Here is a 27,923-nt window from a genome sequence, read left to right on the forward strand (position 1 = left end):
TGCATTGCAAAGAGAATACTAAGGACTGCAGGAAGGTCAACACACCAAAGCAACAAAAACACTGCTTTGGTTATTTGACAGACGTGTAGAATCCAGACTAGTAATATGAAACAAAGCTTGAGGTGTTTTACTCAACTTCCTATGCCTTAGTTACTGCATGGGTTTTGATTAGCTAAGCATGCAGATGGATTTTTACTTTTACTAAAGGGTCATCTTTTAATTAATTTCCTTGGGTTTCTCCTGTCTGTGGAAAGGAGCTGATAGCCTTAGGTGAACTTTAGCCTTTGGTTTAAAAAGTCTTACACTGACAAAAAGTTTTTGTTGTGAATACCTTGCACTAGGTGGTACGACTTCAGTTCATGCTTTCTCACTTGTGTTGCTGTCTCTGTTCCCACATCTGTGAGGTGGGGATAATAATTGTCCATTTCCAGGGAAATTCATTGGTTTGTCTGAAGGAATTCAGATCCTGAGCCCATTAAGTACCTAAACTTAGCTGACACCACACATTGAAATCCCAGTTGGGTGACCTCAGCCTTCTGCTTAGGCTGAGGTAAGCATATTGAGACATGTATCTCAGATGAAGTTGAGAAAATGGAAACCATACTTGTTCTGCATTAATACAAAACATCCTGGGCAGCAATGTGGATCTTTTGAGGGGGGCTTTTTTGTTCATTTTCATAAAGGGGGATATCTTCTATGGTGATGCAGTGCATGGTAGTTTTAGCAGCTGCGCTTCTGTGGAGAGCAAGTATGCAATAGTAGTGTTGAGTTATATAAACCACAGCTTGGTTTTAGATTCTGTGAAACAGAAAAAGGTTTACGTATTGAAACCTTGATGGTGGGAAGTGTGGGAAAATTCTTTCTAGCTTAGCTATCTTATTTCCTTGAGACTAGTACAACATCCTTTTCTAATGACCATTTTTATTGTATGGTTTCTTCGGTCTGATTTTAAAAATCCCAAAGGAGCTGATGTTTTCTTATCTTCAGGGAAGAGGTTGTCGAACAGTGATTTGGAGGTGCAGAATACCACACTGATACCTGCTGGAAGGGCAACATAGCAGGGCATAAGCAATCCAGGAGACTTCTTAAGTGCACTGGTGGCAACTTCCTGATACAGGTCATCAGAGCTGATGAAAGGAGGTGCTTTGCTGGACCTCATAAACATGAAAGGACTGGTTGGGGATGTGAAGGCTGGAAAAACAGAGGGAAGGAGGACACAAAGCAAATATCAGGATCACAACCTTTGTACATGAGGAGAGCAGGCTTTGGCCTGTTCAGGGATCTGCTTGGAAGAATCCTATGGGAGATGGTCCTGGAGAGAAGAGAGGTCCAGAAGAGCTGGTTGATTTTCAAGAGTTGCCTCCCCCAAGATCAAGAATAGTCCATCTCCATATGCAGGAAGTCAAGTAAAGATGGTAGGAGGCCTGCACGGTTGAACAAGGATGCTCCTGACAAAACTTAGACATAAAAAGAAAGCATGCAAGATGTGGAAGCAGAGTCAGGTGACTCAAGAACATAGAGACATTGCCCTGGGGGGGGCTGCAGGGGTTGGGTTAGGAAAGCCAAAGCCCATCCAGATTTGAATCTGGCAAGTGGTGACATGACAGGAAGGTAGAAGGGCCTGTACAGGTACATCAGCTGCAAAAGGAAGATGAGGGAAAATGTGGTCCCACTGTTGAACAAGGCAGGGGACCTGCGATACTCAATGCATCTTTGCCTTAGTCTTTACTGGTAAGGTTTGCCTTCAGGAGTCCCAGGCCCCTGAACCAGTGGGAAAGCCTGGAGCAGTGAAGACTGACCTTTGGTAAAAGAGGATCAAGTCAGGAAACATTAAAAAAAAAAAAAATGGACATACACAAATCCATGGGACCTGATGGGATCATTCATGAGTGCTGAGGGAACTGGCTGTTGTCATTGTGGGGCCACTCTCAACTCTTTGAAAGGTCATGCTGATTGGGGGAAGGTTCCTGTGAAGGGCCACAGAGATGATTAAGGGGCTGGAGCATCTGATACATGAGGAGAATTTTAGAGAGCTTAAAAAGAGAAGGCTCAGGGGGCATCTTATCAGTGTGCATAGCCACCTGATGGGAGGGAGTAAAGGAGGTGGAGATGGAGACAGAAACTTCTCAGTGGTATGCAGTGAAAACCAAGAGGTAATGGGTACAAACTAAAATAGAGCAAATTCCATTTAAACAGGAGAAGAAACTTTTTTACTGCAAGGGTGGTCAAACATTGGAGCAGGCTGCCCCAGGAGGTTGTGTAGTCTCCATCCTTGGACATATTCAGAACCCAACTGGACATGGCCCTGAACAATCTGTTGTAGTTGACCCTGCCCTGAATGGGGAGGGTGGACCAGATGATCTCTAGAGGTTGATTCTATGACAGGAGCAAAAATCAGATCAACCATCAGGGAAAAAATAAGGTGTGTGTGTGTCGAGTGTGTGTGTGATGAGTGTGACTGTGACTTTTTTTTCCTTGATTTATCTATGAAATAAATAATAAGCATTTTCACTTTCACTTATTTGACATGTAAATTACTGTAATGTATATTTCTAGCTCTGCCAGTTTGTTCATCTATTTAGATTCACATACATCCACAAATAAAAATATAATCTACAGCCTTTTGCACACCATGTCTGAATTTGGCAGTGGCAGTGTAGCAGAGGCTGTGTTGTAATGGTTACCGTAAGGGCCAAGCAAGTGGAGGATGTCATAAAAAGCAATTACCAGGGCAGTATAAGAAGATAAGTAAACATGGTATGTCATTATTGTTGTTATTTTTAAGTAGATGCAATTTCTAGGACAAGGAAGGTAGAAGTTAGAAAGTGATTTCCTTTTACTACACTTTACCTTGGAATTTGTCTTGTAATATTGCTAGCTCTGCTGAGGAGCGGTTGCACATTCCCCTTAGTTCTTCATCTTAAGTTTTTGAAATTTAGCTGTACGATCATTATTACAAAGGAGAAAGCTCTTGTTGCTTCTTTTATATTATTGCATAGCTTTGTTGCTTTCCTACTCATTTAGAGTCCTTGAGGTAAAGAGCCTTTTTGACTGGCAAGGGAAGTCATGTGTAAAGGAAAAAAAGAACTATTCAAGTAAGAATGCGCCAGTCTCTCTGCATCAGTTGCTTTGGCCTGAAGAAACACTGTATTTTTGGCAAAAGAGGGAGAGAAGAGATTCTGCTCTTGGATTTGTGCACCTTGAACTTTGCAAAAGTCAGGTCTGGATCCAAAGCCTCAGGGTAATATTTTCACCATTAGTAGAGCAAGACTTCTAATTCTTCATTCTCTCTTCTTATGCACTTCTAGGTTACGTTACCAAGGTTATTTTGGAGGTGTAACTGCTCTAACGAGAGAACAGTTTTCCAAGGTGAATGGATTCTCTAACAACTACTGGGGTTGGGGTGGAGAAGATGATGACCTTCGAATCAGGTAAAAAGGGAGCTGGAGGGAAATGGGTATGGGAGGGTGAGGAGTGGGTTTAAAAAAAAAAAACGAACAAAAAAAGCAAAAAACTTGTGTGACTTCACACCTAGCCTCTAAAGGTGATGGAACACTATAGGAGTCTTCAGCTCTAAAGCTGTATTGCTATAGGGATTTGGAGTGTGAGAGGCAATTCTATGAACAGATTCCTCTTTGAAAAGATTAGGCATGCCTGAAGCCTGGTCCTCCTGTTGGGATTGTGTTTTGAGAGGGGATGGGGTGTTGGTTGTTGCTAGTTTTTTGGGGGGTAGGGGAAGGGGAGGGAGGGAGCAGCCTCAGAGCATTTGTATTCTTGGTTTGGGAATAGATTATAACCAAAATAATAGGATTGAAGTGTGGAGTAGTTTTTTTCAAGAAACATAAATGAATTCAGCTCCAGTACTTTGCAAGAGAGTGGCAGCTTTTGGTTTGGGGGAGGGGAGAGGGGTTTGCATTCATTGACTGTCATGATTTCCTCTGAGCATGGCTTAGTTTTTCTGTAAGTGTTAAGATAGTCAATAACTTGCATTTTATATAGACTGCATGTATCTGCTTTATGCCTGTTGCTGCTGTGGTTAAAACTAGTTCTGCAGACTTGGTCTGTTGAAGCAGGAGAAGCTTCTTAGTTTAGTGGGGCAAAGAAACCAATGGAAGATGCATGTTGATAATCAGTCAGCATATATGTTGATGATCAATAAAAGCTCAACGTTGAACTTCTGCCCTGTGCTTTGGAGAAAACCGCTATAATCCCGCATTGCTGTTAGTGCAGAAAGAACGGAGCCTGCAAGCTCTGCTGGCAGAGCCTGTCAATTTGTAACCTGGTGGATAAACTAGTGCTTATCCTTTTCAGTTGCTTAAATATGCAAACAAACATTTCAGGGACATTAAATGCATACTTCTGGTGTTAAATAATTACATTGGAGAAATGAAGCATGTTAAAGTTAGGAATTCCAAATGAAAGTTTTCTCCATGTCAGTCTAGCATGACTGATGTGCTCAGGCTGTGTCTCAAGAAATATAAAAGCTCTAGTGGTAACACAGATTTCGGTCCAATCACTTTTTTTTTTTTTTTTTTTTTTTTTTTTTTTTTTTTAAACCCCTAGCTACAGACACCAATTTGTCTGTGGTAATGTCTTGCGAGTTGCCTTTTTTAGTGGCAGGGAATGGCTTGGTCAAGTCTTATCCCTCAGCTTCCTGAAAAGTGTCACAGTTCATGAGCAGAGATGATGGTGGTGTTCTTTCAAACATTCATGTGATGCAGAACTGGCTGTGCAGCAGATCAACAGGATTTACTGATGGTGTCTAGGGTGTTTGTAAGTGGCTGGAATCAAGTGAGGCTGGCTTGTGCATGGCACCTGATAACTTTGCAGCCATTGTGGTCTGGGTGTGGAAAGGGGTGCACAGCCACGTGACTGTCACCAAACTGTATGGCCCAGAGAGTGCACACTGCAGTGGACTTGGCTTATGTCTCTCCTCTTGGGTAGATCTTGGACTGGGCTGTTTACGCAGTTTGTGGTCAGTGAGTAATGGGAAACTTGCTTTCTCAGTAGGTTGTTGTAGGGAGAGATCCTTGCAGCCTTCCTCTGTGAAGGCAGCAGATGGCAGCATCCCCTTCATTATCTTCAAGAATTCAAGGCTGGAGTGGTTCTGCATTCTACTGTGTTGCCTCAGTGCTAAATGGGACGCTTTCTTTTGGGCCCTTTCCTAAAATGAGCAGCACAAAGAGAATTTCAGATTGTTTGTTGCCTCCATTTGATAAATTATTGCTATATACAGTCATTGAAAATCTGTGGAGGCTCCGTTTCTCAAATTTTTGGTTTCCTATTGCTCTTTTAGGTGCTTTTTTCAAGTAGCAGAGGCTCAGGGTATTCCTTAATTCCACTGTCATGAAATTAACCCTTTCAGCTGACAGCAAAATTGCTGTGTTCCATAGATAGGTTTAAGGCTGAAAGTTCCAAGGAAATGCCTGATATTAGGCACTTAAATCCATCCAGGGGACTTAATGTTTCTAGCAGTATAATCAGAGATTTTTATTCATGTGAACAAAGGTTAAAAATTGCACAGCTGTCTGCAGACCATTAGAAAAGAAATGGACTCTGTTCTTTTTTTGTGGAGATCTACCAAATGTAGGGGCATTACTGCAGCAGTTGAGACAAACTTGTTGCAGAATGTGTGGAATCTTGCTGCAGACCTCCTAGGATAATACATGGCAATAAGAACTACACCAGACAATACTAATTTAAATGTATTCTGTTGTATAACATGTGCTCTACATGATCCCTACTGTAATAATTACCTGCTTCTGTGCAAAAGAAAATTATATCTGTCACTCTACTGGACCTGCTCTCAAAAAACACAAGTCTTTGAGCTCCATTCCTATGGCAAAATGGAGCATGGAAGAGTAAAGATAAGTTCCTTACAGTTCTTGATGTGCTTGTTTCCACAGCTTCTACAAGACCCAAAGTCTCCAAATGTCTTTTTTGCCTTAACACATGGTTTACATGTGGTGTCTTGCTCACTGCACTTTCGCTTCTTTCAGGGTTGAGATGCAGAAGATGCGAGTGATGAGGCCGTCCCCCGACGTAGCCCGGTACACAATGATCTTCCATACTCGAGACCAGGGCAATGAAGAGAATGGAGAGAGGTGAGTCGGGGACTGCGTTCCACCTTGCATTGTCTTGGTAGCTGGCTAAGAGCCAGGGAACTGGTGGCCCAGTTTTTCACTGTAGGCCAAATAGGCATTCTGTGGTACCAGACTCTCTGGGGGACACCACTGTAACACCACTGTTCACAACTGGCAGCTGTGGTTTTATGCATGACATCTGCCTGCAACTGCCTGGGCAACGTTCCTTAAAAACTTCCAAAGTTACAGTCACATAGCTATGATTTGAGCATGTGATTTCAGACGGTAAATGGTTTTAAAAAAAACCCTAAGCCCCACAAAACCCAAAGCCTATTTTCCCATGTCTGACTGAGCATGCATAGTGATGACAGAAAAAGAAAAAGCAGACCTTGATGTTCCCAGTAGACCCAGAATGGCTGTTGCTTCACCTGCAAGTTTACTAGTAATAGGGAAGAGCTCAACACTCCTCTCCTATGCATTTTAATTTTGTGCTGTTATGAAGATTAATTCTTCTCTGTTCTGTCCTCAGGATGAAGCTGTTACGCCAGGTGTCTAGAATGTGGAAAACAGATGGGCTGAATTCTTGTTCATATAAATTGCTCTCAGTGGAACATAACCCTTTATACATCAACATCACAGTGGATTTCAGCATGCAGCCTAAGATCTCGTAAGGGTGTGCACCACACAGATTCTAGGAGATGGGGACGCACCTTCTGTTTGTGGTAGCTGTTACAGCAGCTGAATCCAGCATTCTGCTTGAACGAGTACTTCAGTAGCACAGAGGAAAGTGTTTTTCTTCACAGCATCTAACTGATTGGTTCAGAATTTCCTTTTGTTAGGACTGGAGACGTGGACTGACCTTAGGGACAGCTCCTGGTGTTGTTCTGTGCACTTTTTGCTGGGACGTATATATAAGTTTCCTTGTTTGGGCTGGTCCAGTGGAAGGACTTGAACTACGCCTCCTGAAAAATTTCTGCTCTCACAGCTAAACTTACTGTTTGTTGTACTGGAAAGGCAGCCTAGCACTGCCAACATTGCCATGACTTCAAAAGGAGCAGGCCAGTCTTTTTTCATTCAAAGCACAAGAATACTTCAGCATCTACAAACTTGCTGAGAAGAGCTATTTTTTTCCAGCCTAAGGAAAAGCTGCTTATGTGTGATGGAAGGCAATAATGGTAACAGTCGAGGGGATGTTAAAAACCTCTCAATAAAATAAAACCCATTTCATTCAAAAGGCATCTCTTGTCCTTCATAAGCTCAACTCACCATGCAGTGGGAGTGCTCAAGTGTCGTGCAGCAAAATGAAAGGCTCACTTAATTCCGCAGTAGTCTACAGACTGTGTTATTCTGGAGAGCTATGTAAGGAAATGCACTGGCTAGCTATAGGAAATGGAGAGAAACTGCTGGGTTTTTTTTTTGTTTTTTTTTTTTTTTGGTAATGCTTTGTGCCTCACTCTTGGCACAGTGCATATTCATATAAATACCCAGGCCATTATTATTTGTGTTTTTTGTTTTAGAAGACTGGTGGAGATCTGCGGAAAACTAACAGTTCCAGTATGCAGCAGGATTTCTGCTAAAAATTTGATGACAGCAGTAATGAAAAATAGCTGTCTCAAGCTTGCAAAATAGGTAGGCAGTGCTTCTGACTGCCTTTATAGAGAGTAAGATTACAAAAAGGGCAAGCTTTCACAGTCAGGTAAGTACCTGTGAGGGTCATAGCTCATGTGACTTAGTTATTCTCTGGTATTTCATTTCTCAGAAGTATTTTATGTTGAAGACAGTTCAAGCTTGACAAATTACAGAGGTGATTGAGCAACAGCTGAAATCCTAGATTCATTTCCCTGCACTGAGCAGGCTGGACTAAGTGATAAGCCTCAGGTCCCTTCCAGCCTGAATTATTCTATGACTACAATAACATGTAACTACTGATGGACTTGGCCAGAAGCAGAAGTAAGGATATGACATCTGGTTTCTTTCAACTTTCTCCTTCATTAGACTCTTAAGTAGTATTCTAGAAAATCTCAAACCAAACAGCTATCTCAATTTATTTTACTCAAATTCACAAAAGATATTTACAGAAATGTAAGAAGTTTCAATACTGTAACAGTCAGTGAATTCTTTTTCAAAATACAGTATTTCAGAGGAGCTGTTGCTCCAACAGGATAGGAATGTCTGATGGCATGGCTTCCATCCCATTTACAATTTAAGTAAGCAGCAGGATAGAGCTATCCAGCTATGGAACACAGGGTACTAGAAAACTTGCATCACGTTACTGTCAAGGAGATCTTAATCCTCAAGGCCTGAGGTGCATCTGGCTCAGTAGGTATTGTTTTATAGTGCTTTGATAGAGTCTTTATACAGTAAGCCATATCCTATTCATTAGCTATCATTCCCTATTCCTGAAGTCTTTTCTTCTAAGTCTTGTACACTCAGAAGAGAAGTGAAATGCAGGAGACAAAAGGATTAGTTTCAGGTGGAGCATGCGCTGTACCACAGGAAGTAGAGGCTAAATGCCCATGTGCTGCCACAGTAAGCTCAAACTCACATTTTCTTTTCAAATTTTCATTCCCTTAAGAAAATGGGGGAACATAGCCAATGTCCACAGTGATGTTGGTATAAAGAGGGTGTTTCCTCCTGGAAAGCAGCTTGAACTCTAATGAGTTCATTCCATCATCCTTCCATGTTTTTCTGGTGTTATGCCGGGAAGCAGGCCTGAAGAAGGAAGAATACCTGCAGTTAGTTGCAAAAAAAACCCCACATAGGAAATGCTTGCAGGTGATGCTTTAGAATAGAGGCAGGGAAAGAAATGGTGTTCCAGATGGCAAGAGCTTAGCAGATGAATGAAAGCTGCTAAGCAGAAAAGCTTCAAGAAAATTCTTCTCTCATAAAATACCTTCTCTCTCTAATCTATATTATGAGATAAACTGGAGTAACTTCATGCTGAGTCTTATAAACAAGGAACACAATTTGGACTGGAACACAGGAGATGAGTGAGGTGGCAACTATACTCTGCAAAAATAAGAAACTGGCAGCAGCTTAGAGAGAGACCTGGGGCTACAGGAAAGAGGTTTGCAGTAGGTAGGTTTAGTACAGGACTGTTATGGAAACCTCAGTGTTAAGATGATGAAAGGGAAGCCTGATGTGTCAACAGGAGAAGCCTCCAGCACACTTTAACCAGCACCCTCCTCCAGCTCTTTTATGTAAACTAGGTCATTGTTAAGGGTCTCTGTCATGCACCTTACTCATTTCTTTGAGCTAGAACGCTGCTTTCCACTATTTTAATGGGTCATGGTAAATCTGCAATGATTTTAATGTAGTATAAGCCTTGGACAGAAGAGTAAATTTTTATCATATAGAAGTTGCATAAATATTTTTAGAAAAGGCATAACAAAAGGATCTTCAAACTCAATTTTCTCTATTTACAAGGCAGACTGAGGTGGCACTTTAAAAATTTAGTGCTCAAGTTTGACCCTTACTGGCAGCTGTCTATCAAAACAACACCTTCCTACTAAGTAAGATGGAAGGAAACAAAAGTAATGCATCCACTCTTCAAAGGTAGAGACATGAACAGTACAATTCAGTTGAAACTGACTGGGGATCTGTATTAGCTTCTAATATAACTTATGTATGTGTTGGTGGGACATCTTTTGCATGACGTTAGTCTAAGCGCTACCAGAAAGATGCAGTAATCTAAATTATCACAAGGCAAAATAATATTTTTAAAATAGAGCATCCTCAAATCCATCAGTAAAAACAGGGAGTTTGCTTTATATAGCACCATTAAAGCAGAAAAATAAATGGTGGCATTAGATATACTTTCTGCCTTGTTTGAGGAAGATGATGGTTACAGTAACAAGGTACAGAGTGGCCATCTAGGTGCTCCCCCAGAACAGTTACCTTCTCCAAGACTCTTGGATCTCTGTCTCTTTCTTGTAATCCATCACTCTGTAGCGTCCAAGATGAGATGGTGTCCGGACTATTTTCATTCCTGCCAACTGAATCCTTTAAAACAAAGAATAAAGTGTTTGCCTGTGCATAAGGATGCCACCTCTAGGCTTAGCTAGAGTAAGTTCAAGGGTAGAGATGATTTCCAACATTAATGCAATTTCAGCAAAATGCAGAAGCTGAAAGGAGCAAGTTTAACAATTTGGTGCCAAACTATGTTTCCTAGGGAGTTCTAGCCAGGTTTGGGATGGGAAGCTCCTGGTTGCTATGGGTTTGGACAAGGAACAAAAAAGAGTAGCAAGCAGGGAATGAACAACAGTGTACAGAGCCATCCAAGACCATCTTCCATGCCTCTGACAAGTGAGCATCACTTTCACTTCTTCATAAAGGCAGAGCTTCTACTACCTAGAGGTGGCTCTGTTCAATTTTTTTTTTTTTTTTTGAACACGTGCAGTTTCTACTAAGGAACCTAGTCCTGAGTCTGAGCTCTAGATTAAGCTTCTTCTTTTATTAATGCCATTTGTAGAAAGGGTCTGATGAGAGGACTGACTTCATGAAAGAATAGTGATAAATAAAGCACACCAAAGCAATAAATGCAGGCTGGTCAGCTGCAGTACGATTTGCCAAGCACCAATTGAATGGAAGCTTCAGAATTTCAGCAGAGAGTTGCTAAAAGCTGCATTTTGGGTGACTTTCAAGAAACCCATTGCTGATGGCATCTGTATTAGCTTACCAGCAAAAAATTGCCAGTAATAGTGCTCAATCTAGCAAACCTCTGTTACCACAGGATGGTTCTTCTGCAAAGAAGATTTCTGTGAACATGTATTACAGTGAATGTTTGCTCAATTTAATTCATCTAACTGGTATGTTTGTAACACTTGATGGCCTTCTGATGAGATCTAGTATAGCAGCAAGCTGCACAGAAGTAGGATTGGTACAAGGCTGAAAGGACCAGACTAAAGAACTTACTTAAGATATCTGCTAGTCTAGAGATATCAAATGATTACAACAGTTCATTACGAGTATGTAAGCATTTGATAACATATTATTCTGCCATCCTGGGTTTTAGGCAAGACTTATTTTCTGGACATAAGCATATTACATATTCAATCAAAAAGAAAGAACAGGCAGGAATGCTGAACTAGTTTTGCTGTTACAGTTTTTATATTGCAAGATTAAACTAATAACCCAACAGGAAACAGTTAACACAACATTCATTTACTGTTTTAAAAAGAACTTTGCCAGACCTTTTTCTGTAGTTGATGTTAACATGTAAGTGGTTCCAATTCAAGCAGTGTTTTCTTCTAGTAAAAGGTGAGTGGTGGTGCTTGCTAGGACTAATACTTAGTTTTAACAACTAATATAATAGAGTACTGCAGTCTGGGCCAGTTATAAGTAGCAGCCAGCACTTCTTGGGGGGCTAATTCTGCTTTAATAAGCAGCATTCCAACATGAAGTCTTTATAAAAGACAGGTTTCAATGTCCAGTTTCCAATACTGATTTATTTTTGTTGATCTTTTGTAGGAAGTGCTTGAGCACTTTCTAAAATTCTAATCCCAGTAGGTGTATCATGGTGGCCATTCAAAACCAGTCACCTCATTTCCTGACTTTGGAAAGTTGAATAATCATTAACAGTCACTGCCCATGACCTCTGTGCACCTATGAGCCACAGTACTGCTAATCATTTGTATAAGTTCTCACAGAACACCACAAGCTTCACCTCCCTCAAGAAAGGGCTATTTTGGGATCTACATAACCTACTTACCTTAAGCACTTTCTTAAGGAAGTGCACTCTTACGTATAATTGGTATGACTCTTCATCACTGGTATGTGAAAACCAGACTAAAGGCCTAAGCTGTACCGAGAGAAGAGCTGAATAGACTCAGCATTGTAGTGTTTGATTTAAAGATCTATTTTCCTCGCACTTCATTCCTCAGTAAATGCCGACTCGCTAAACAATTGCATACTCTTAGTTAGCTTTCCTTGAAAGGAAAAGGAGGAATTATATGTTAGAAAACCTAACTCTCAATTCCCCAAAGAATACTGCTTTGTAAAAACTCCCACAGTCCTTGAACAGAACGTTCCACTGAAATTGTATAACTTGTCACACTGTACAAGACCGAAAAAAAAAGAAAGAAAGAAAAAAAAAAAGCCTTTATTGTCAGTTTATAAACTCCCCATGAGCGTGCCTCAGTACACGATGATAAAGGTACACTCCAGATGAAATGCTGCAACAAAGCTGGATAAAAAAGATACAGCCATGATTTTGTACTCATAATGTGCATTATGTAGAGTACTTGGAACTAAAGTCATCAAATTCACTTCTATAGCATACTGCTGCCATAGCAACAAAGGTACAAGAAAAAAGTTTTTTTTTTTCCTGTCACTGACTCATAATAGTACATAGACCTCTCAGTCATCCAACAATGAAGATGGAATTTCTTATGTTCCTGAATTCCAAGTACTAGTGACTAGATAGTATTTACAGTAATATGTATATGCAATGTATCTTAAATTCCCAATTGTTTGGTAATTAAGAAGTACCTGTTTTACTACCTTCTTGGTTTTCTCATTTGTCAAGCTTGTACATTCCTTCCCTTGGGGGCTCTTAATGTCAATGAAGTTACTTGTCAACTACTGGTGGTTATAACCCTTTGGAATCACCCCAGACCAACTGAAGGCACAAGGTTGTGGATTAACATTCTCTACCATCCAGAGTCTGAAGAAAGTTTTGTCCTCCCAGTGTACAATGATTAGATTCATAGTGCCTAAGCATTTTCTGACCTCAACCATTCCAAATGCCAATAACATCTGAATTACAGTGCTACTGCAAGCATGTTAAGGAACAAAGTTTCTTAGTTCCTTTCTTAGGGTAGTGCTACATGTTTCACTACCTATCTTGGTTCTGTTGTAAGAGTATGTGTCCTGTGCATCAGTACCTTGTAGCAATGTCGTCATTTTCACCATCATCGCCCCAGTATGTGTTTGGAAACCCATTCATCTTCATGTAATGCTCTGGAGTCAAAGCAGATACACCCCCAAAAAAGGATTTATATGGCAGACTAAAGGGGGGGGGGGAAAAAAACAACAAAGCATCAAGACTGAGGGCCAATACCAATCCTTCACAAACTATCTAACAACATCATTCGAGTCACATTCATATTAATCTTGTCTTACAGACACTTACAGACCTTTTTTTGTAAAAGTAGATGGATGAAGTGGCAAGTAGTGGCAAGTTTGCCATTGTAATGCCAAAACCCAAAATAGCAAATTCAGTGTAATTCCTTCCCCTGCACCCCCACCACTAGCCCAAAGTAAAGCTGGTTTTAAAATTAGTATCTGATTAGTACCAAAGACCTGTATCATATCACACATATTTGATGGAGTCTAATAATTCCCATCCTATATTTTTATTTTGGAAGGAAAGGCAAACAGAAAAGTCTGCCAGTGTGTACCAGGCTGGTGGTAGGATCATCTGCCAACCTGAACTAACAATAGAATAAGGAACTTCAGGCAACTGTTCAAGATTGCAAGCTTAGGTTAAGAACATCCTTTTCTGGTGAAATCACTAATACAAAAAGCCTCTTAAAAGGTATGTTTTTCATTGTCCCCGTTCATACTATCTGTATCCTGAAAGGGAACCAATTAGAATACATACCTCCCAGAGCAAATGGAGGCACTTACTTGTACTGAAACTTATCCATGGCACTAGCCATATGTTTGGGATAGTATTCATCACAAACATAGAGATTATAATCATTTTCAGGTACTAGGTCTACATCATGCAGAATAAGGCAGTCCCAGTCTTCATCCTTCAGGGCTTCCCGGACACCAACATTAAGCAGCTTTGCTCGGTTAAATGTACCATTCCCCATCTGGAAAAGAAAACCTGCATTTTGTAAAGACGATAATTCCATTAAAATTGATGTTAGTGTAAAAGCCTTATTCAACTGAGTGACACTGGAGTGAATCAGTTTTGGCTGCAAATCTAATGTCACAGACTGAAAATTTTATCCACTCTCTTCACAATATTCTCATTAATTGTTATAAGCTTTGCTGCGTCAGGGGTTATATACCACAAACACACAAAGAAGGCCAACTTTTAAGAGACCAGAAAGTCAATTCTCAGGTCTAAATCTGCGCATCAACACTTTTGTCCTTACTGCTGATTATTAAAGGTGGGAAGTGAGCAAACATCTTGATGATGAAAAAGCTTCCTCCCTTCCCAGTCTGCTATCAGTTTTCCTTAATGAGCCCCAGACTTCCCCCGTCTCCATCAGTAAGTAATAGGTGTTTGACCTGCATAGGTTGGCCCACAGCAAGGTCAAGTCAGATGTTTTTATTTGATATTGAGCATGAACTCTCTATTAGCATTTACTCTCAACAGTTTACTTAGCAACTGTACTGACAGGCTACAGACAAACCACATTTCAACCCTCCCAACAGCTGAAAATACAAGTTACCATTTAAAAATAGCTTTATCCCTTTAGCAGCAAAAAATCAGATCAATAGCAGAGTAATGATGATCTTAGCAAACAGAAAGATACTCCAGTCATTAGTAGCCATGCAGACAGAACAGGATGCAACTGACCTGCTCTCAACCCATTACATAAAATGTTACTTCTACATTAGATGATTTACATTTCTCATTCAGAACCTAACTCCATAACTAGAAAGCTCAGTTACATCACCAGACACATCCAACTTAGATTTACCTGCTGAATCAAGTAGATGCTGTAACTGAGCTGCTGGCGCTGCAAGAAAGGATGAAGATAGTAGAGAAGATGGCGAAGGTACTTCTCCTGGTTCCTGTATGCTACAAGGATAGCTGATTTGTAGTGGGCTAAGCAGTGAGGAGGTCTGTAGCGGCCACCAGACTGAACAAGAGGATTCTTCTGGATGATCATTCTTTCACTGGGCAGCACCCTGAAGGTGACAGTTAATGGACCAACTGCAAGAACAGAGAGACAGCCCCCCCAGAAAAACAAAACAAAACAGAAATAAGGTCAGTGATGCTTCTCAACCATCATTCAAGCCAATCAACTGCTACAGTTCCAACACACACAACATTTTGAGCCTGTACTCACCGACATTCTGTTTAACTGACTCAGAAGGTAGGAACATCCCCTCTCACTACTACATTTTTTTTTTTTTTTTTTTTTTTTTTTTTTTTTAAAGAGAGCTAACAATGGCTGAGGGACCTAACTTTGGAGTAAGATTCAGGCTGTTTGTCCAGAACTGGGAAATGTTTTGCCTGTATGTAGAAGCTGGTATACTTCACATTTCTGACAGGCAAAGCTATTCTCCACAACAGTCTCCTTTTCCTCCTCAAAAAAACCCATACACAATTGCACTTCCTGAAAGGCAGTCTATGCAGCAATGGATCCCATTCTTCAAACTTTCACGAAGGACTAGCCTCTCTGAATTCTACTTTACAGTTCCCCCCCCCCCCTTAAAAAGGAAAACCTGAATTTACCTTGTCAGCAAATGACAAGGTGTTACAATACCAAACTCTTAACTATTACTTTTAAATCCTGCCCTCAGCTTCTAAAAGACAGTGGGAGTTTGAATTTGACTCTGTTACCTTGAACAGGAATATGAAAGTATAGCAATGTATTTATGCCTGAAATAGAATAGCAGTAATTCTTCAGAGAAGCAGACTGAAGGCCCATGAATCTAGATCATATTTATTGCTAATGTATCATGTTATTATCTATGAAGTCAGTTTCCTGTTCTGCCTTTACAAGACCACATTTCAGCTCAGCATTGTTTTTAACTTGTCATTTATGGTGCTTTTTTTTTTCCCCCTGAACTCCCTCATTATCAGTTCTTTTCACTAAAGCACCATTAACCACTGATTCAGCAGCAACTGGAACTTGCTGAAGAGACGTTATATTCAGATTAGATCATTGCTCCAAGGAAAATGTAAGAAAAGGAATTCAACTCTTTTATTCTCCCACAAAGGCATGATTTTATTTTCTCTAGCACAATCAGGGCCCTTCATATTGCAGGGTAGAATTTGCAGTGTTAATCCTCAAATTCCAAAAATCAAGTCTGAATTTGGACATAAGGGTAAGATAACGTGCAATAGCTTCACTCCCATCTCCTTCCATACCCAGATACATGATTCACGAGGGTAACATCTACATTCATCCGGTTTTTCAAAATGTCATGTTCTCCTGAGCTGCCTGGCTCCATATCCCAAACAGCTCAGCTCAGAATCTCAATCTTAACATGTTCCAAGGAAACACAGACAAAGAATTTAAAATCTGTGACTTATATCCCCAAAACCTGTGGCTGCCCCACATTCCTTGGCTATAAACTAAATTCTGGCTCTCAAACCTCCTTCCTGTCTAACTTCAACTAACAAAAGACTAATGCACTGTAATCCAATTAAATCCCAGATGTGGACAGAACAGTTGCAAGCAGGTCCAAACAGGCAAAAACAAAACAGCGAGAGCTCAGCTTTAGGAAAGGAGGCAAAATCCATCTTAGACATGCTAGAGAGCACAAAATTCCAATTCAGACGCGATACAAAATCAATACCTTGAAGTGTCCGAACAATTTTCTTCTCAGCCTGCTTCCTGAGCTCTTTCTACATCTGTACTGCCAAATGGAGGGTGTGTAATATGAACAGCAAACTTTAGTGCGAAGAGTTAAAAACCACAATTCCCTGTCTACATTGTTAGCCAGTTCCAGTGACAGCACACTGCACTATCTGCTTGTTTTACTTTTTAGGCAACATGTTTGAATATTAGGGGGATCTATTGCTTTTGATCAGACCTATTCCACCTTATGAAAGGAACTGCATGACTTCTAAACACCTTCTTCCTATACATTTAGTTCAGAGCAAGCAATTATAATTACTGAGTTCAACAAGGATAAGCAAAACTTCCACAAGCTAGCCAAGCGGAAATAGTAGGAAGGATGAAAATCTCAAAGAGAAAATGCAGTAGCACACTGTGTATTACTGTAGTTATATTTGTATTATTCTACCACCACTTGGATGAAAAATATAAAAAGCAAAAAGCCTTAATTTAAATACCAATTTCCAATGCTAGACTCTGACACTGCCTCAACAGCAGCGAAAGATAAATCTCAGCACCACTACCGCACTTTTTACTTCTCTTCAAATACCAAGGAAAGAAGCTTTAGTTAGGAGAGCATCCATTAAAAAGCACAGCAGGAACTACTCATTACCAGAAGAGATGGACATGCTCATGAAAAGGTTATGACAGATGGGAGGAAAAGGGAGTAAATGTTGTAAGAAGGGCTTGGAAAAAGTTCTTCCATGGCATGAACATATTTAAAACATCAGAGTTACAGACAGAACTTTGACCTATTAAAATCTGCAAGGGACAAATCAACTCACACAGCACATATCATGAAGTAAGGCACCTCTTAAAAAAAATCCCAGTTCTTCTAGAGTCAAGCTTCTTCCTTGTAAGAGGAAAAGATAAATTGAAAGAGATAACACAGCACAAAGTGAGAAGCATAGACTTCAAACATAAATGCCAGTAGGCAAAGTCTGAAAGGCTCAACTTGAGCACATGAATGCTTTGTTTTTCCAAAAACAATGAAGAAGGAAGCAGGCAACTGATATTTGTGTAGAAACCTTTAAGGGAACTGAAGTAACTTATACAATGAATATCTAGTACAAAGGCTTAAAAAGTAACACTAGTCAGCAAAAGTTCAGTTCCTCACAGGCAAAGACATTGAGCAATTATACTTTGAGTTAATTCTTACTCCACTACCCTGGAAGAACCAAGATACTGTGGATTCAGGAGGCTGGAAAAAGATGAGCTGCAGGCTGATCTTACATTCAGAACAATCAGAGAAATGATCTGCTGTATACATAAGTGGAGAAAGTGCTGTACTTCATAAAAGCCCCAATCCAAAAACCATTTAAGGCATTTGGCATTCTTCCAGTTACTTTAACACACTTTGGAGTGGACACAGTGACTTATTACCAGCTCTGAATTGGAGACTGGAGTCCACAAGAATTGATTTGAAATTTCATTTAGTGGAGTTTATGAAATTAATATTAAAAGGCATCATTCTCTCTGATGTAAGGTTTCCAACAGAGATCAGACCCATGAGAGAAGATGATAATCAATCAAGACATTTATGAACCATTTATATATTTATTCATATGTGTCCATCACATACAAAATTGAAGGGCAAGTATCTGCGAGTAGCATGTGCTTTTAGGAAAATAAAACAATCAAACCCCTTTCTCTCCCAAAAGAAAACACTTGGAAGAAGCTGGCATATAGTAACACTAGAAAGAATAACTTGTTTCTTATATTGAAATAAAAATATAATCAAGTAAAATTTAAGGTGTAGCAGAGTGTTTTTTCTTAAACTGAATCTGTATCAACACTCCAAAAGATTATTCAAGTGCTTCACAGCAACAACACTTCACACACTCACTTCTAATTTCTCATACAGCAACACTTCCTTAACATTTTGGGTCATACTTTTTTCCTTCAAGTGAACTTTACTGTTCATTTCTGTTTATAACTAACACCACTATGTTTTCATTTTAGCTCTGGAGTATCACATGCATGCCACCCTCTGTTCTCAGTGCTCCCTGGGATGAAGGGAATAAGAGGTCTTACAAAGTTTCCATAGCTCTAAGAGCACTGATTATTCTAGTGTGATTTTACTCTGCATCTGCCTCCTCCACACGTACCATGTACTGTTGCTTATCTGATGGTTTGCAGGGAAACTGCAAACACACACGTAGTTTTTCAGTTAGACCAAAGCTTCCTCATCTGTCTCTTCCAGGACAGCAGACTCTTGTCAGTAATGGAAACAAGCAGCATACAAGCGTTATTTCCACTATGCTTTTAAGTAAAACAATTTTGGGACACAAAATTGTAGCTTTGCAAAAGAATTGATGGGTTCTAGTTAGTGATGAACAGAGACTACACTAAGACCGTCACAACCAGCACCTGTGCAGAAAGGCTCTACAGTATTAGTATTTCAGTAACATAGTAGACTGGTTTCCAAGTGAAACGTGGAAGTATATACCGAAAAGTTATCCTACAGTTTCATCATACATGCTGCACATATTTAACTGCAGTAACAGAGGAAGAAAGAAAACTCCCGAAAAGAACAAGCATCAACATGAATACTGCAGAGTCAAAGGGCTCATCCACAGTGGCCCAGGTGAGTCTTCTAGCCTAATTATGTAACTTGACACAAGTACACAGCACCAGTTTTCCACAACACTTCCTGTGAACCAAGATCAGGCATCTACTCTTACCATGCTCCAGGTGAAGTGATTTGCTTTCCTACAACACTAGTGCAATCACTAAATAGTACTTCAAGACTGGTTATATTTAAGATTCTAATATACAGTATTCTGTCCAATCAGACAATTCTGTCCAATACAGAAAAACAGAAAAGGGTTACTTACTACACAGTACACTAAGAAGTAGGAATAGCCAAACCAGCTATATGTGCATGGTTACAGAATTTATCCATTTTTTAGCTATCTTGGTGGAACTGATTCACTATTACCAGAGATACTAACTACACTCTAACAGACTTGCTTTATGTGTTTGACTTTGCATTCACTCAAAGTTTCTCAACCATTTTAGTAGCGCAGTAACTGAACTAATGCTGCCTCTAGAAACAGCTCTAATGTGAAACCTGTGACCAAACTTGCAGTTTTAAGCCTAAAGGAGAAGGCCTAGGAAGCATTAACAACCATAAGCCAACAAGGTCACCAAGAAAAGTAAGATATCAAGCTTTTCAGGGTGCCAAGTCCCATTCTCATAGAAACTGTATTTAAAGCCAACATCACCAACTCATTAGAGTCACAGGCTCAACATAAGGCTGAAACAAAGAACCCAGATGAGTCAAAGAGCACAGAGGTCACAGGTATCCAGTTTCTAGACTTAAGATGATTCCCAAAGCACAACTGTTGGCAGACATTTGATACATGACCACAAGTTAAGAGAAAAAACAACTGTATGACAAAAAACTTTTCATAATTTAGTATTAACAGTGTTGTTTTCATTCTTGTTCCCCTACATCCTCTGCAAAAGCCTTAATATTGGAAGGTTTTATATCAGTAAAATACATTCCCTGTTATATCCTATAATTTTGTCAGTGTAATTATAACATTACAACAAAGCATACTGCTTTTAAAAAGGAACAGGTTTAAAAATACAGCTTACTTTTATGAAGCGTGTAATGTCATTATACCCCAAAGCAATATTTCAAACACTAGTGGTTCATACATACCAAATATTGGCGACTGCACTGAGCAGTATGGCATAGCTTCTTCATTAGGAGCTTGGGTAAAAAAGCTGAGGTTTGTATACACATCATGAGTTTTTGAGTAATCCTGAATCTGATGTGACTCTAAAAACCCACGGAACACGTTTGAAGGTCCACCTTGGTACAGTATCAGGATAAATATCGCTTGGAAGACAAGCAGGAAGAGCAGAAAACAAGGATTTTCAACACGGGACAGGGACATCGTTTTTAGACCATGCTCTGGAGTCAGACTTGTAAAGAGTTTAGTTGCCTTTCACAAACTACCGTTTTACTTTCAGGGCTACATCAGCGTGTGTAGAAGAGCTCATCCTTTTCAAGCATTAACTTTCTCAAGCAGCAGCACGCGCTTCCAGCAGGGCTTCCTCAGGACGCTTTGGGCCCCCGCCCGCTGCGCTAGAGCCGAGACACCCCTTCCCACTGCGTGACCTGCACGGCAGGCAAGAGGAGAAAGACAACCGTTAACGGCCATCCAGCACAGCAGTCGGCAGGGCCGACACGCGGGGGCGGGGCGGGGCTGCCCACGCGCCGGGGAGGGGCAGGGGAGCAGCACCGCGCGACGGCCCCCAACGTGCAGGCGGGGGGGAGGGGGAAGGGCGGGAAAAGGCGGAGGTGCGCACGCTCGCTGCCTGGAGGGGGGGCCCACTCCCCCGGCCGCCCCCGCGGGAGGCGCCCGACCTTCCCCGCTCCGTCCCCACCCGCGACGAGGCAGAGAGAGAATCCCCTCACCGGGCGGCGGAGCTGGCCGGCAACGGCGGCAGCGGGGGCCGTTTCCGCCCAACCGTCACGCGGCCGCCACCGCAGCCACGCCCCGGGCCTCGCGCCCGCGTTTCGTGTGAGGGGGCGGCGGCGCGCCGCCGTGCTGCCGCGCTCCCCCCGCCGGCCACACTACAAGTCCCAGCATGCAAGGCGGGGCACGGTGGTGCGCCGGGCGTGGTTGGCCGGAGCGCGGCATGCTGGGAGCTGTAGTCCCCGCCCCTCCGCCGCCTCAGCGCCCTCCGCTGTCGTGGCCCTCAGGGCCGGTGCTCTCTGCTCCTGCAGACTTCCGCAGCGACGTGCTGTGGGCCCATGTGAGGGTGGCAGGGCTGCCCGGCCCGCTGAGTGACGGCCGAGTAACCCCCGGAGGGGAGCAGCCGCCGCTGGAGGGAAGAGGGGCAAGGACCTCTGCGAAGCTGTAAGATGGTTTAAACACGAACATAGTATATAACATGCAGTAATCCATGGTGTCAGTTTTTACATTTACATGACAAATGATTTTTTTTTAATTTACAAGATAATTTTTGCATGGTTCATGTCAAAGTGCCTTTGGGTAGAAATTAAAATTTTGTAAAAATGCTGAAAACAAGCACTTCAAAATTGTTTTCATTAGTTAAAACTTCACCATAGTATTTAGTCTGACTATGCAGAATACATTAAGTTATTTTTATATTTCATACTGATTTATTAAGGAAAGGGAGCAGTGTATGTAAATGGACAGTTGAAGTAACTCTTTCTAGCCACTGTATTTTTCATAATTTTAGAACAAATAAATGTCACGTCACACCTAGTTTTCCATCATAGACAAGGAGTGAGTGAAAGCTCTTCTGTGCTTTCAACACACAGTCGTTTTCTTGACTTTGAGTTAATTATTGAACTGAATTAAATTAGATAAACTGAAATTAATGCAATAATCTCTACCTAGACTACAGCAGGATTTCACTTGGATAGACTGCACAGTGAGGAGCTTTCTTTAACGGCTTAACTGCCTATACAATTTTGGCTTCTACATCTATCTCTTTTTTGGCTGATTTCTTAAAGGTGCTTATGTGATTGTGCTAGCTCTTGCCCTGCCTGTCTTCTCCAATAATAAATTTCAAACGTGCTGTCCACTTTCGCATAGATTTCACAGAGGAAAAGAAGTCTTACAGACATTAAATTCCTACCAGTCTTTAAGAAAAGTCAGTGCCTGGATTTGTACTGACAAGAGTAGTAAACCCCAAATTTGTGCTTGCAAAATGCGGCAGGTTGATTTAGCTCAGCCTCCTGTCCCTTTCTGAGCTGCAGCAGCCAGTGGGGCAGCTGGCTCCTGTGTGTGGACCTGTCAGCCAGCACACGTGGCTCCAAACCAGGCAAAACACATGCTGCTGTTTGCCCAGCCACATGGAATGTGTCACGGGGAAAAGTGTACTCTTGCTTCAGAGCAGGACTAGCAGATCCAGGACACAAATCTATAGGAAACTTGACTTCATTAATTCTGCTGCACAGAACACCCTGTTATTCAATTGAAGTGGATTACTTAAAACCTGGATATAAATTGTCATAATTTGACATTTAAATTACTTGGTTTTAGAAGATAAAATGTACTGAATATTTCTCTTGCCTGGGCAAAGGCTTGTTTTACTGAAACCTGCCCAATATTGCTGCAAAGATTGCTTTTCTTGCACAACACTTTGAATCACTATGTTTTACTTTCTTCTTTTGGCATTCTCTCCATTACCATGTCAAACTCACCTTGTTTGTCTTCATTTTCAAGATTTGTCCTCACCTTACCTGGCATTGCTTAATATCATGAGATCTGCCTGTTCCCATGTCTGACCAGCCCTGAAGATACTTACTCTCCTTTCAAATCCCTCCTTTCCCATGATGTTTAGAGAAAACTGCTGTACTGACATAGCAAATTGATTGCACTAGTCATTGTTAGCTTATTTCCTTGTAATCCTCATCTCTCGTCTTAGACTGTAAACTCTTTGTAGAGAGAATGATTCCACTTGTTCACCATGCGTAGCAATTGTTTACATACTGTCTGGTCCGTGACCAGGACTCTTAGGCATTCTTACTGTACATATCATTAAATTAATAAGCTGGTGACTCAGTAAGTAAAAAAGTAAATATCTAGTTTTACATACCTGGGGCCTTTCCATCTCTCACCATGCTAGTCTTCCACTAACATTCACTAGCATTTATCCTGTCTTCAGATAAGAATCAAGACGTATGTTCCCTCTGCAGTTTGAACCCATGTTGTTTGCACCTCCCAGGTATAGTCAATAGCTTGGTTTGTGATACCACTTCAATGCCACTGTGGTTACACGATTTGTACCAGAAAATATTAACCCTTAGCTTTCATTGAAAGCTGAGAACCTGCAGGAAATAGCATGGTCTGCAGGGAATCTTTCAGAAGACCCCAAATATGTAAACTTGGATTTCTCCTTCATTCAAATTCCTGCTTGTGCTGCTAATGACTAATCCTTTGCCTGGTTTGCAATAAAACAAGGAGACGCTCACTGCTCTGTTGAAAGCTCCAGTGCATAAAATACCATGGTCAGGAAAGAATTAATTGCTGCGTCAGTAGTGAACCAAACAGAGGAACCAAGAGTTCAGTGGTATAGCCTGCGGTTGCTGGCAGCAACTGCTTTAGGACCTGGTACTGCCTGAATTTATGCTTTGGTTGCAATCCTTCCTTGGGTCACAGTAGGAAACCATGGTGTAGGAACAACCTGGGCAAGGCCTGCCTGCCTCTACCCATTTCTGAGGCAGGGAAAAGCCGGGCACCCTGGAACTGACCTGCACCAGCAGCTCAGCTAACTTAAACTGGCAACCACGTGCTAGTTGTTTTGGCTGTCACCTTGTGCTTGCTTCCAGGCACAAGCAGGTCAGTTGCGAAGGTAACAGCCTCTTTATTTAAATCTGTGGGTATATATGCTCTCAAGATTGGAAAACTAACATATAATCAGCTAGACTGACTGTGTGCAAACGGCACGTCTTTTTGTGTTGCCTGGGAGAATTGAACCTCTGAGATTGCCTCCTTCAACATCCTTTCAAAATCAAATACAAGAATTATGATTCCTGTCCTTCCTTTTCAGCCACCATCACCGAAATGGCTGGATCAAAACCCACCATAAGCTTTTTTCTCACCAGAAAGCAAGTGTGGACTGGAGAGCTGAATACAGAACAGAACTTCGTGGTGCCAGACAGACCCAAGACACAGAGCCTTTTCAAGGTCACAGTATCCCTGTTCTAAACCGAGCTGTGGAAAGCTGGGGGTTTTTTTTGAATTCAAAATGAATTGAATTGCTTAAATGAAAAAAAAAAAGAACTGTCTCTACTGAAGCATGGAAGGGAGATGGCAGGCATTTTAGCAACCCCTGAGCACAAATATATTGAGGGCAGTGACGGAAGAAAACAATGTGAGACTGGATCCATAAGAAGCAGGCACAGGGCTATCTTCACAGTCAAAGGTCTGACTTTCTCATTTTCACACATCTGCCTGAGAAATTAAACGAATGCATACTGAAAAAAAAAAAAGACAAACACCATCTTCAACAGAGCTTGAAATTAAGTTTGTGCAAGAGCCTCTGGATGTCCCAGGGGAGGGTGCTTCCCCTCCCTGCAAGTGTAATTTCATCTCCAATCAGTCTTGAATGTGATGAGAGACTGAGAGAAGTACTTCACACCATTTAATAAGATTCATTCTTATTCACCTTTCTCTTTCTCCTATTTCTGTCCCCCCTCTGCTCCCTTCTCCTGGGACCTGCACCAGTTCCCTGTTGAAAATGCAGCAGAGTGGTTGGGAAGCTCAGCCTTTAAGGTGTGTGGCAAACAGAAGGAAGGAACGATGCCCTGGTGTAACAGAGTGATACCCATCAGGGTGGTCAGGCGGTATCAGACAGCGTTACTTGTCTGCTGCTCTCCCCATCCCCAGAGTTTCTATCAAGAAAAGAGGAAGATAGCGTTAATCCTTGCTAAAGGCACTGTAGAGGCTTTCAGCCACCATAGCCAAGCAGAGCTGTCTCTGTTTTTTTGTGGGGAGTGACTGTATTTTCTAGCGGAGCGGAGGTTTCAGGTACCTTGAGCCACTGCAGTTTTTTCTCAGCCTTTCTCAGAGCCTTTTGCTTGTGCACCCCATGTTTCACCTTAAATGATACCTTTGCAAATGTGATTGTTATGACATAAGCAGGCATGGGTTTGGCCTGTCATCTAATACACTAAATTCTTAGCAATGCTTCCTCAAAAGAGTTTTAAAAGTTCTTCCATTTTTCTGAGGGGTAGGTCCCTTATGGTTGTAGAAAAACCCAAAGTTAGAGATAGTTGATGGCATGTACCTTGGCCTAAATGACAGAGCAAATCAGTGACAGCATTAGAAACAGGACCTGAGTCTACTAGCTTCTCCCAAACTCATGGATTAGCCCACGGTGAGGTGCCATCAAATAGGCCTATCCATTTTCCTGCTGCCTGGAGGGTGTAGTAACAATCAAGAGACCAGAGTTGCTTCTCTATCTGATCCCAATGACATCTAGTGCTCTGGTGAGGATTTGTAGACTTTTCCCAATCAGTTGTGGCTTACTAGGAACCTGAAGGAGCAGGAACTGGTAACAATGTGCGATTCATTAGGAAGACAAGACCTTATAATGCCTTAGCCTACTCTTCCTTACCCTGTTGGTGCTGCTCCTGAATGTTTCCCTCTCTCCCCAGGAGATGCAGTTGCACAGGGCCACAAGCTATCGCCCTGGCTGCTGTTCACTGCTACCTGTCCTAAGCAACTGATCCAGCAGGAGGAAGGCAGTTGAAAAATGTCTCTTGAGGGGTTTCATGGCCTCCAGAACCACTTGGGGAGACTTTTCACATAGCACACTGGCCAAACGGATACATGAGCATGGATCAACTTTTGCTGAGACCCTAGATAGCTGATGTGTCGCTGCATTCCTGTGAGGCCACCTTACCATCATGCTGCCAGGAGCTTGTCCTGGCTCTTCCCAGGTGGAAGGACAGGGTGCAGGAGCTGGCTGGCCCTACAAAGCTGGAGTGGGTACATTGCTACCTGCAGAGCAGACTTAAATAACATTACCCAGCAAAAATTATGTAGTCTTTGCTCACTGTCAGCAGCAGCAGCAGCCTTGTTTAGGTATGACTGAGCCATACAGCTTGTCATTGCATTAAGACCCTTGTGATGGAGAACTGCCCTGTGTTTTGACCACCACCCACTTCTGAGTTTTGATCAGCCCTTTTACAGGGTAGTCTTGGTAGGGATTGTCACCACGTCACTCGAATGACAGATTGTGGCTAGAGATGCCACGGGACTGTGTAGTTTAGACAAAATACCCATGTTCCTTTCTGTCTCTTTCCTTGACCTCCATAATGCAGGCAACCTCTTCGAATCCCAGGGAACTGAAGTGTTTTTGCTTACATTTCTCATGTAGCATTTAGGTCAGGTGAAGACTGGAGAGAATAGCTTTGAAAGGAGAACAATTAAACGTTCTTCATTGCAGAGTCCGCTGTTTTCCTGGAAAAGAAGTAAGCACTTACACTGCAAGACAGACAATGGTGCCATATTGTACTATTTACATCATATTTAATAACGCTCTAGTACCATTCAGTATAAATAAATAACCATTAAAAATTACTTCCTTGACATTCTCTTTCCCTTGTCAATAGTATTTTCTGCAACAGGAAATGTTAGTAGTATTCATTGGTTGGTGAACTGGATGAATCTGAGAGAACATGAATATCAGATACTAATATGCTAGTAAAAACAGGAGCTGTGATGCCTTCTCTTGTTTTAAACGCCTTAGGGTCGATCTGCAGCTTCCCTCCCTACTGTACGCGTGTATTTGCTTACCCTGAACCCTGTGGCCCTCACTGCTGCTCCATTCTTGGGCTGACCCACCAAGCTCTGCTAGCAAATAGCTGTTTTAACTTGTATTACCTCTTACTCATCTGCGCTTAGCTGGTGCATCTGGACTGGCAACAGTCCTTGCTGTCCTTAGTCTGCTCTACAAAGAAGGAGTATTTGTGCTGAACAGGTCCCAATGTCTGCTAGCCTGGAACAGTAGTTGTGTACATCCACACTGCCCATACAAGGCTTTGGGTCTGCACAATTTACAGTGATTAATTTCTTGATTCACAGAATTTCCTCCCTTGGAGGGCTTCAGGGTCAGACTGGGTCAAGAATGGAAATGGTGTGAAGGGTCTAGTCCTGAGAGCAGGCTCAGACCTGCACTGAGCTGACAGTGTAGCACAGTTCACGGGAATCCAAGTTCCCAATGGGAAAAGTAGGAGTAACAATTTCACTTTCTTGTAAGAATGCAGAGAGAAGAAATCCCTAAAAAACATGTGTTGGAAGGTGTCCTTTACAATGGCAATAGACCTTTGCTACAGACTTCCTTTAGCAATGCCAAAACTCTATGTAGGACCTGCAGGAAAATCTCAAAAGCTGGATTAAAGGCCAAGGAATCAGTCACCATATCCCCTGCTTTTCATACGGGCAGTAACCTTGCCCATCTCGGAGGGGAAAATGGAGGATCCTAAATAACTCCTTTATTCCCTCTTGCTCATTCATTAACATCACCAAGAAGGTCACTTTCTTGTTTCATTGCAGGGTGGGATCAGTGAGCCTGCCAGTCAGTTGGCAGGGACGGATGGGCAAATCCCACCAGAGGGCAAAGCCTGTTACCTTATGCAGAGGGTGGGACATAAAGCTCTGACAAATGGAGAAGAAAAAATATTTTACAGAAGCCAGGTTTCCTCCCTGCTATCCAGTTCCAACATGCCAGACCCTTGTAAAAAATAGTAAGGACTATTTTCTAGGGTACAGAGAAGACACAGTTTTCATGGTACAGTTAGTGTTCCTTT

General features: G+C 41.7%; 2 protein-coding genes and 1 long non-coding RNA gene across 16 annotated transcripts in view; 2 read left to right on the forward strand and 1 right to left on the reverse strand.

The window, feature by feature from the left end:
• B4GALT4 (beta-1,4-galactosyltransferase 4) overlaps positions 1-7,321 on the forward strand; it is a 32,742-nt gene extending 25,421 nt beyond the window's left edge. For all 12 annotated transcript variants that reach the window (XM_026110556.2, XM_026110555.2, XM_064520050.1 and 9 more), the window contains 3 exons: positions 3,309-3,431; positions 6,000-6,104; positions 6,613-7,321. In XM_026110556.2, coding sequence (XP_025966341.1) covers positions 3,309-3,431; positions 6,000-6,104; positions 6,613-6,754 — 370 coding nt within the window. In that variant the 3' untranslated portion in view covers positions 6,755-7,321. The remainder of the gene's footprint in view (positions 1-3,308; positions 3,432-5,999; positions 6,105-6,612) is intronic.
• Positions 7,322-8,104: 783 nt separating this feature from the next.
• On the reverse strand, positions 8,105-21,223 carry LOC112989410 (beta-1,4-galactosyltransferase 3-like). 3 transcript variants are annotated; one of them, XM_026110559.2, is made up of 7 exons: positions 21,048-21,223; positions 20,286-20,747; positions 14,744-14,979; positions 13,713-13,903; positions 12,968-13,090; positions 9,981-10,085; positions 8,105-8,795 (listed from the first exon to the last, which is right to left on the reverse strand). In XM_026110559.2, the coding sequence occupies exons 2-7, from the start codon at positions 20,521-20,523 to the stop codon at positions 8,654-8,656; spliced, it is 1,035 nt and encodes a 344-aa protein (XP_025966344.1). In that variant the 5' UTR covers positions 20,524-20,747; positions 21,048-21,223; the 3' UTR covers positions 8,105-8,653. The 3 variants fall into 3 exon arrangements, with proteins under 3 accessions (XP_025966344.1, XP_025966346.1, XP_025966345.1); XM_026110561.2 differs by lacking the exon at positions 12,968-13,090; XM_026110560.2 differs by lacking the exon at positions 21,048-21,223 and having other exon boundaries at positions 20,286-21,024.
• LOC135329919 (uncharacterized) lies at positions 21,147-26,703 on the forward strand. The gene is made up of 2 exons (XR_010391567.1): positions 21,147-21,492; positions 24,158-26,703. It is a non-coding gene; the product is annotated as an uncharacterized LOC135329919 (long non-coding RNA).
• The last annotated feature ends 1,220 nt before the right edge of the window (positions 26,704-27,923 follow it).

Source organism: Dromaius novaehollandiae, chromosome 1 (genome assembly GCF_036370855.1).
Source record: "Dromaius novaehollandiae isolate bDroNov1 chromosome 1, bDroNov1.hap1, whole genome shotgun sequence".
Lineage (NCBI taxonomy): Eukaryota > Metazoa > Chordata > Aves > Casuariiformes > Dromaiidae > Dromaius > Dromaius novaehollandiae.

Coding starts and splice junctions, on each gene's coding strand:
- LOC112989410 (XM_026110559.2), bottom strand. CDS start 20,523: ATGTCCCTGTCCCGTGTTGAAAATCCTTGTTTTCTGCTCTTCCTGCTT. Junction 13,904..14,743: donor GCATCTACTTGATTCAGCAG/GTAAATCTAAGT, acceptor TTTCTTTTCCAG/ATGGGGAATGGTACATTTAA. Junction 8,796..9,980: donor ATCCAAGAGTCTTGGAGAAG/GTAACTGTTCTG, acceptor TTCCTTCTTCAG/GCCTGCTTCCCGGCATAACA.